This window comes from Pelodiscus sinensis, chromosome 4, assembly GCF_049634645.1.
Source record: "Pelodiscus sinensis isolate JC-2024 chromosome 4, ASM4963464v1, whole genome shotgun sequence".
Lineage (NCBI taxonomy): Eukaryota > Metazoa > Chordata > Testudines > Trionychidae > Pelodiscus > Pelodiscus sinensis.
Genome location: NC_134714.1, coordinates 132,743,175 through 132,753,313, shown reverse-complemented (window position 1 = coordinate 132,753,313; position 10,139 = coordinate 132,743,175). Strand labels below are relative to the sequence as shown.

The 10,139-nt window shown below is 47.3% G+C and overlaps 1 protein-coding gene across 1 annotated transcript; it reads left to right on the top strand.

Annotated features, from left to right (window-relative positions):
• Window positions 1–5,058: 5,058 nt before the first annotated feature.
• LOC142829350 (olfactory receptor 5AR1-like) lies at window positions 5,059–5,991 on the top strand. Its single transcript, XM_075928840.1, has one exon. The coding sequence runs from the start codon at window positions 5,059–5,061 to the stop codon at window positions 5,989–5,991; it is 933 nt and encodes a 310-aa protein (XP_075784955.1).
• The last annotated feature ends 4,148 nt before the right edge of the window (window positions 5,992–10,139 follow it).

Sequence of the window (10,139 nt, the reverse complement as noted above, 5' to 3'; positions counted from 1 at the left end):
TAGGGCTTTGTCTGCGTGGCCCCTTGCTCCCCAGGCTGCCTGCTTACCCCTGCCAGTGGCGGTGCCAGGCTCCCACAGCTCCACTCCTGCCTCCTGGCCCTGCTCCCACCTCACCCACCTGGCCAGCAGAAGGTCTGAGCTGGTCTGCATCCCCTCAGGGCTAATCCCACCCCCACACTCACCCACAGAGCAGAAGCTCCTTCTGGAAGGGTCAGGACAAAGGCCTGCCATCTCAGAACATTTTTCTACAAAATTCTAGAAAGTTCTGGCACTTTCTAGAAGCTCCTCAAGTCTTCCAGTGTACTCTCGAATGTTTTCTGTGAGAGACAGCAGGGCGGACTACTCTCCTTTTATAATAGCTAAGATTTTGATTTCTTTGTAATTGTAAATCTCAACTCATGAACATTAAACTTCAGCTTATTTCTACCCAGGAAGCAGCTCCAGAAGTATTCTGGGTAATGTTAGTGTGATGAGCAAACTATTTGACTCCCAGTCTGATTTCAGGGTTCTGAGTACTTCTGTCTTTCAACTCACTCTAAGAGAGCCAAAACAAAGAGGTACCACCAAGTGATAGGCAAAATGATCCATTACAGAGCATTTCAGCCTTTGATTGCAATGGCAACAAGCCATGCCCGTTAAGAAAAGGAAGGAATTATCCTGAGAGGAGCCATTTTAGGAGCCTTGGATAGCTCGGTGGTTTGACCATTAGCCTACTAAACCCAAGGTTATGACTTCAATCCTTGGGGGGCTATTTAGGGAGCTGGGGCATATCTTTCAAGGATGGTGTTTGCTCCTCTTATGAGATCAGGGGACTAGATTGAACGTCCCATTCAGCTCTATGAGCTAGGTAAATCTCCATACATTTTAACTCTATTGACCTTATTTACCAGAAAAAAAGAGAAAGGAAAGAAAAGAGCTCTAACAAGGAACAGAGAAGACTGGGAGCAAAGAAACAGAACAATAGACTTAAGAGACAGAAGAAAATTCCCTCATCCATTCAAGGACTGTCTAGACAAAAGTCACTACAACAACTTAGCTACAGAGACGAACCAGCACTGGTGTGTAGATGATTTCTACATTGAGGGAATGGGGTATTTCCACCTCTATAGTAAATCCACATCTCTAAGAGGCAGTAACTAAATCCACAGAAGAACTGCAAGTAGGATTAGTAAAACTAAGGTGCTTCCTACAGGGTGTGAAACAGCCTTGTGTGATAGAGCTTGGTTGATCTAATTTTAAGCATTGTAACCAGGTGTCTGCCCCGCCCTGGCCCTTTGAGGGATTAAAACCCAGCCCTGGGTGAGAGCTGGAGGCCTGGAGCGGTGCAGCAAGCAGCTGCAGCAGATAGCAGTTAATTAGGATCCAGCTGAGGGGAGTATATATAAAGGCTCATTGCAAAGCACAGACACATGGTTGCTCTAGCTGGGGAGCTGGAAGGACTTAGTTGCTAGGGGGAGCAGGAGGCTTATTGAGACAGAGAAGTGCTGGGGAGAGGCAGGCAGAGCTGGGGTGCTCTGGGCAGGCAAACTCCCAGGCTGTAGGGCTTGGAGCAATGTCTCAGAGTACTAGGGCTGTGGGGAGGCAGCCAGGTTAGCAGCAGGCCCACACCCCTTTGCTGGTGATGAGTGGTCATGTTACACTGCAGTTTGCCCCTGTGGCAGGGGGTAGAAGAAGACTGGCAGTGGGTCACTGAGGCAAGGGGGGACCTAAGGGGTTGGAGGGTCCCCAGAAGGGGAGGATTCCAGCGTGTGGGGGCACTGTGATCAGGCAGTAACTAAGTAGGAGGGTGCCAAGGTCTGGGAGAGACATGGGCCTTGCCATAGAGGCTATGTCTACACTGTGGTCTTTTTGAAGAAGAGGAAATGCAAATGGGTGTCAATTTGCATATCTCTTGCTCTCATTTACATATCTTCTTCCATTCCTTTTTGTGGAAGTGGTTTTTGTGATAAAAAGCCCTGTGTCGATGGGGCCATTTGGCAGGGGGGAAAAACCGTTTTGCTTAAGATCCCTTATTCCTCAAAAAAAGGAGGTTTACAGGCTCTTGTGCAAAAGGGGTTTTTTCCTGGCAACTGGCCCCCTCTACACAGAGCTTTTTGTCTGCAAAAAGGATTGGAAGAAGGTATACAAATGAGTGTGAGATGCGAATTAGTGTTTGTTTGCTTTTCCTCTTCTGCAAAAAACAAGCCGGCTGTGTCTACACTGGCCACTTATTCTGGAAAATCAGCTGCTTTTCCGGAATAACTTGCCAGGTGTCTACACTGGCCCCTTGAATTTCTGGAAAAGCACTGATGATCTACTGTAAGAAATCAGCTGCTTTTCTGGAAATACTATGCTGCTCCCATTTGGGCAAAAGTCTTTTTTCTGGAAAACTGTTCCAGAAAAGGGCCAGTGTAGACACACAGTAGTGTTTTTTCGCGATCGGGGCTTTTTTGCGGAAAAGCACGTCTACATTGGCATGGACACTTTTCCGGAAAAGCATCCTGCCAATGTAGACCTGCTTTTTCCGGAAATACTTAACGGAAAACTGTTCCGTTTTAAGCATTTCCGGAAAATCATGCCACTGTAGACGTAGCCGCCGTGTAAATGTAGCCAGCGTGGTGCAGAATAACAAGTAACAGAGGGGGCACTCCCTGAGTGACCAGCAGGAGGCGCCCTTTGGGGTGAGGCCTGTTGTTACAAGCATAAACCAGGCTTCCGAGCAGCTACCGATGAAAAGAAGCAGTTGGGAAATCTAGTCCTGTCTCCCTTGCCAGGGCAGCAGAATCCCCTTCTTTTGTTTTGTTCAGGCACATTGGGACCAGTCCTGCTGTCTCAATGTCCCATCTCTGTGTGGCTGGTGTGCAGTGGGTGGGGTGTACATTGGAGGTAACTGGCGAGTGTGGCTACATGTGTGTTCCTTCCCCTGCCCAGTCCCCAGGAAGGCATTTCCCCCAACCCTGGCCTTAATTCAGGCCTGGTCAATACAGAAAATCAAGCAGCTCATGAAGAGTTGTGATCTGGGCCATGTTGAGGGGATGGAAGAAAGACATCTACCATTGACACACCTGGGCTGTATCTAGACTGGCCAGTTTTTCTGCAAAATCATCTGATTTTGTGGAAAAACTTGCCAGCTGTCTACACTGGCCGCTTGAATTTCTGGAAAAGCACTGACGATCTCATGTAAAATCATGCCTGTGTCCTTCCATGTGAATGTTCTTCAGAGGAAGCTCATGTCTATGGGTGTCCAGGGCAGTTCCAAAGGTCTTACCCTCTGACTTAAACTGTCCATGGGCTGTATCAAGAGGGGCAAGCACTCTAGGTATACCACATGCACCGCTTCTCCCTTATCCACAAGATTCATTATCCTATCAAAGAAAGCTATCCGATTGGTTTGACATGATTTGTTCTTTACTATGGTACACCCACATCTTGAATACTGTGTACTGATGTGGTCTCCTCACCTCAAAAAAGATATTTTGGGCTTGGAAAGGGTTCCAAAAAGGGCAACTAAAATGATTAGGGGTTTGGAACGGGTCCCATATGAAGAGAGGTTAAAGCGACTGGGACTTTTTCATTTAGAAAAGAAGAGACTGAGGGGGAATATGATAGAGATGTTTAAAATCATGAGTGGTGTGGAGAGGGCAAATAACTTTTCTTTATTTATTTGTTCCCATAATAGAAGAACTAGAGGACACTAAATGAAGTTAATGGGTAGCAGGTTTAAAACTAATAAAAGAAAGTTCTTCTTCACACAGCACATAGTCAACCTGTGGAACTCCTTGCCAGAGGAGGCTGTGAAGGCTAGGACTGTAGCAGAGTTTAAAGAGAAATTAGATAATTTCATGGAGGTTAGGTCCATACAAAGCTATTAGCCAGGGGATAGAAATGGTGTCCCTGGCCTCTGTTTGTGGAAGGCTGGAGATGGATGGCACGAGACAAATGGCTTGGTCATTGTCTTTGGTCCATCCCCTCCAGGGTACCTAGCGTGGGCTGCTGTCAGCAGACAGGATACTGGTCTAGATGGACCTTTGGTCTGACCCAGTACGGCCATTCTTATGTTCTTATGTACGTTCTTCTGTTCAAATCCATGGTGGCTGTTCTCTATCACCTTATTTTCTTCCAAACATTTGCAGATGAATTCCTTAATTACTTGCTCCATTATCATTTAATACCACAGAAGGAAGGAGTAGGACAATTAATCTCCAGTATCTCAGTGGTTTTGGTTCACTGAGTGCATTAATGAACTGTTGTCTCTCTGGGTACAGGTATTCCCAGTTGCTCCAGGGAACATGTCCCATAGATCACAGGTATCTGTATAAAACATCTTGAATGCTACAAACTAGAAGATTCTGTGAATGGAGAAACCACGTCTTGCTCTTCTTGGCAGGTACATGCCATTGTCCTGCATCAGAGACAGGCACACAGACACCATGATAACTAGCAGGTACTGAATTAAAGACCTCCAGCACTAAGGTCCTCAGCTGGGTTCCTATCCCTTGAGATAACAGAATGACCTCTTTGACGGAAAAAAAAGGGAAATTGCTTAGTCACTGAAGACAGTGTGTTACATAATGTTCCTGAGAAAATGCTGTTATCAGATGCCAAAAAACTTACGTAGCACAGGAGCTTCACCCCAAACTGACACACGGAGCCACAAAGCTCCCATTGCTCAAAGAGGGCAGAGAGATTGAAACTCATTTACTCTCACCCCTTCTTGAGCTAAGCAATAATCTCATCACATTGGGATGGTTTCACCCTGATTCTCTCACAGTGGAGTCCCAAGTCGCTGTTTGCTGGTTGAATTAGTGAACAAGAATGTTTGTGTTGGGGGGGGAAGGAGGGGTGACTAACCACAGCAACCTTGTATGTGTTCAGTGTAGGCATTGTATGGAACAACTGACATGTCCACCCGTCAACATCTGGGTCTTTGGACTAAGCCCTTCCCTAATCCAGGACTGGTGTCCATTAAGAAACTGATTTTTGTTTCTCTTCTCTTACTTTGTCACAGAGAAGGGATAAGTTGTCAGAGCCATCCACCACCCCACATCCCTGCAGCTGCCTGATCTCGGCTCAGAGGAGATGGAAGAGGGAAATCACTCCGTGGTCACTGAGTTCATTCTCACAGGACTGACAGATTGTCCGGAGATGCAGCTCCCTCTGTTTGTGTTGTTCCTACTGATTTATGTTGTCACCCTGGTGGGAAATGGGGGGATGATCTTGTTAATCACGATTGAATCCCAACTCCACACCCCCATGTACGTTTTCCTCAGGTATCTCTCTGTCTGTGATCTCTGCTATTCCTCAGTAATTGTCCCTAAGATGTTGCAGAATTTCTTAGCTGAACAGAAACGCATTTCTTACACTGCCTGCGCTGTGCAAATGTATTTCTTTGTCTCTTTTGCAGATATTGAGTGTCTGTTGCTGGCTGTGATGGCGTATGACCGTTATGTAGCCATCTGTAACCCGCTGCTCTATACGGTCACCATGTCCAGGCAGCGTTGTAACCTGCTGCTGGCTGGGGTGTATATTGTAGGGTTGGTGGATGCACTCATACACACATATTGTACATTTCTACAGTCATTCTGCCGCTCCAACATCATCAACCATTTCTTCTGTGATATTCCCCCACTGCTAGCACTCTCCTGCTCCGATACCCACAGCAGCGAGATTGTGATGTTTGCCTTTATTGGCTTTCTGGTGGTGAGCACTGTTGTGATTGTCCTCCTCTCCTATGTCTACATCATCCCCACCATCCTTCAGATCTGTTCCGGTGAAGGGAAGCGCAAAGCCTTCTCCACCTGTGCTTGTCACTTAACTGCGGTGGTCCTGTTTTATGGTACCCAGCTCTTCGTTTGTTTACACCCCACCTTCAGCTATATGGACACCGATAAAATAGCTTCAGTGGTCTATACAGTCATGATCCCTATGTTGAACCCTCTCATCTACAGCTTCAGGAATGCAGAGGTGAAGGGCGCCATGAGGAAAGCCATGAATAAACTCCAATCCTTGTAGCCAGACAGGAACCCCCCTGTAACATCCATTTTTGCTTGCCTGGAGCACACAGGGCACACAGAGCAGTAAGCCTTGAACAGAAGGCCCGGATATGCAGGCTGCTGTGAGACCCTGAATGTCTGTAAACAGAGATACGCCAGTTGCTGACCAAGAGGCTGCCGAGGAGTGCCCTCGACTGAAACCCATATTGATACGAACACACAGCTGTCTGCAGGGGGAGGAATCTCGCGCCCAGTAAAAAAAATGTCCAGTACACTCACAATTTAGTTCTCTCTCTTGCAAGTGTAAATTAAGTTGAAACTTGCTTGTAAGAACTGGCGCCACAAAGACAGACCAGTACAATTTGGCATCTTAGATAAGAAAGAGGATACGGGTCCCTATCGGTATAAAGATGGGTGCAGCAGCACGCTTACTTTGCATGACAATCTACCATCTATTTGCTGTTCGGGTTAGGTGATTGGCCTCCTGAGATTCCACGGGGACACCCACCTCGTATTCGTCTTTCCTAGGAATTGAGGGACCGGCCTTGGCTTGACCTGCTGGAGTCGAGAGGCACAGAAGGGGGTAAAAATTGTACCTTAATGTGGTCCTTTGTCTTAAGTGTACACATAGACTTAGAGCTCTTTAAAGATTAAGCTGTTACTTGGTACCATTACTTCTAATTTCTATCTTTATTTTCTTTGTAACCATTTTTAAGATCTATATTTGCTAGCAGTTAAGAAATAGTCATTGTAACCATATGATTTATAAGCTTCTTTAATAAACCTGTAACTGTTTAAGCTTTAACCTGACTCCTTCAGTTGCTGGAACAGAACCAAGCACAATTTAAAAGAACTTCAGCCGGTCATAAGGGACAGGTATAGGAAGAGCTTGGGCGTTTTCGATCATGTCCCTCCCAGGGGACAGATCCGTTGGGGCATCTCTCAGTCTTCCCTAGACTGCCCGCTGCGCAGGGATCCTGTATCCTAGCAGTTGAAATCTAAGCTGTAATAAGCTCTCCCTATAAACTCTGGGGTGTCTGTCAGCCTGTTGACTGCCCTCCGCGACAGGACCCCGGTCCTAGTGGTAAAGACACGGACGTTAAACCTTTTCTCAGTAACACACACTCATGCTGCCCTGACCGTCGGCTGACAATCCTATCTTTGAAATGATGGAGGGTGGAAACAGGTGATTTTAAGAGGAATAAGGGATCTTTCGGAAAAGGCTTTATTTTCCGAAAGATCCCCATCTAGACTGGCGCTTTTTGCCGGCAAAGCCCCGAGCCAGAAAAAAGCAGCAGCCATGTTCATGCAAATGAAGCGGGGGAGATTTAAATCCCCGCTTCATTTGCAATTGGGCTGTGTCTAATCTGCATCCCTTTTCTGCAAAAGGGGTGCAGTCCAGACACAGCCAAAGAGATATCGCCAAGTCATGGGCAAGCTTGTTAGTTTCAGAGCCTTTTGGCCTTTGACTGAAATGCTGAGAGGAGCAATTTTCACTCTACTGAACGTATTTACCAATCAAGAAAAAAAAAGAAAGCTTTAGCAAGGGAGGGAGAAGAGAGACAGCAATGGGAGAGAACTGTAGCCTTATAAGGCAGGAGGCACTCTCCCAGCGATTCAAGGACTGTTTATACTAAAGCCACTATAATGACTTAGCAATGGAGCTGAACCAGCACTGTAGTGTAGATGCTTTCCAACATTGAGGGAGTGGGTTTTTCCATCGATATAGTTAATCCACTTCTCTGAGAGGCAGCAGCTGGACAATGGAAGAATTACATGGAGGGTTAATACAACCAAACTGTCTCATTCACAGTGTGAAAAGTTTTTCAGCCTTGTGTGATGGAGCTTGGTTGATCTGTTTAAGCAAAAACGAGGCCTCAGTGAAGCTACCGATGGAAAAGACAGATTTGGGAAATCTTGTCTCTCTGCCAGGGCAATAGAATCCCCTTTAATTCTGTTTGTTCAGGCTCATTGGGAATAGTCCAGCTTCCCAGTAGAGGTTATTCTCAGATCCAGGCTCTATGTGCATGTAGTGGGCACTGTGTGTGTGTGAGGCAGGGGGAGACAGAGGAAATGAATTTTGAGTATTCACGGCAAAAGGCCAATTGATGATTGAGCCAGATGTCAACAAACTCGTATATCACCCATGCCCCGATCAGTGGATATCCCTTGTCCCGATCAGTGTTCAGGCAGGTGCCCCCCAATGTTGGCCTCCTTGTTATAAATCAGACCTGGCCAACAGAAACTCAACGAGCTCGTGCAGAGATCTGGGCCAAGCTGTGGGCACTGAGGGACAAAATGTTCCATTGACATACCTGGTGTTTCAGACAGAGGAACCAGACTCCTCAAACAGAAGCTCTTTATGTAGGAGAGGACAACCTGGAGCCTAGTGTTTAGTTAAAAGGTGTGTGGCTATGGGCAATCAAGTGGCTTGGATGGGGTAGGTGAGAAATTCTCACCTTTTTTTTCCAGATACCCCCTCCCCCAATGATCCATGGTCCAGCTGTGCCATAACAACTGTTCTTCTGGATGTAAACGTCAGAGCTGGCGTTAGAGGGTAGCAAGCAGGGAAATTTACCAAAGTTGCATGTCACACCACTGTTTCAGGCATGGCTGGGGGGCTTTGGGTCTCTGGGCTAAAGCTCCATGGGGCAAGACTTCAACTTTCTGTCCTGTGCTTAGCCAACCCTTGGAAACCTGCCTGTGGCCACCCCCGGTGTGAGAACCATGGTCCTGTAGATGTGACGGCTGCACTCTGATAGGCTCTGCGTCATGTGCCGAAAAGCGATGTCCCAAACTGATCATGGCCCTCATAAAACTCATTCTTCATGCTGCCATTTTGAACTGACACTTTATTTACAGCACACAACCTTGTTTGTGCTATTTTGCTCTTGGTGGCGTTCTTCACTCCATGCCCTCTAGCGTTAAGGGTATTGGTACAAATGGTTCCCTATCAGACTGTGTCTCCCCACTGTGGTGCCTCCTGCTGGTTGTATTGGGAATTAGCTCAAGGTGGCTTGAGTGCACTGCATTTGATTGCTGTCTCAGCCATTTTTCTCTGGACTATCTCCAACATGTGTCTCAGGACAGGCATCACTCCCGGAGAGAAGGGTGTCTGCTTTAGTACAGTGATTTCTGGCTCTGCTCCTCATTCTGCTCTCCCTCTTCTGGGAGTATCAGAAGATTTGAGTGACCTAGGTCTAGCATCTTTCTGCAGGGGCAAGCTGAAATCTGTGTTGGCCATGCTCCTATGGGACAGGTGCATTGAACGAGGAAAGGGAGGGGATCCCTGCCAGCGTGCCCTGTAAGCTGCCTGCATGCTCAGCCACCCAGGCGAGATTCAGGATCTGCCCAGCTGATTCCTACAGCCGCCCACAGCTGTCAGTATGTGTTTCTACTGGTGGTGCACATCCTCACATGCCAGGCGAAATTCATTCCGCACATGGATAGAAAAAATTAGAGGGAATATTGATGTGGCCCCACCCACTACTCTGGATTCTGAGCCAGGGATCCTCTTGTGGAAGCCTTCTTGGGCCCTCTTTCACTCCTCTAGGCCAATTCCCCATGATCCTAGCTTCCTGCCAGCCCCTGTAGGAAGGCCAAAGTCTGGCAGGTATCAGGCTGAAGTTTCTTCTGCTGCAGCTTTCCTGAGACTGCCTAGCTCTACTCTGTCCAAAGTTCTTCACCCTTGCTGGTCAGGGCCCTACTGATCTCACCTCAGTTCTATAGCCTTTTATAGGGCCTAGCTTGGCCCTGATTGGCTGAGAAGTCTCTTCCTCCTGATTGGCTATGTTTGTGCATGCTCCTGCTTGCTTCCTTTTAACCCTTTCCCTGCTGGAGTGGGGCAGCTATTCCACTACACAACCACTCCCTTAACAACACTCAAGGGGGTACAGTTCCTATTGCCTCAACTTTTCCCTCAGCTGGGCCCATAGAGAATCTCTTTCCCTTTGCAGGCTCCCCATTTAACTAAACTGCTCTCAGTTTCCTGCATTGCTTTGGTGCAAGCAGAACCTTCCCTGGGGTTTCATTTTTACCTCAGGGTGAAGTACATTCCCACCCAGCAGCCAGCCAGGAACCCTTCTCCTTCCATTAGGTCATACTGTTACATACAAAGTCATATGTGGGGCCTGTAGATCAGCAGACCAGAGGTGGAAGTCTCCATCC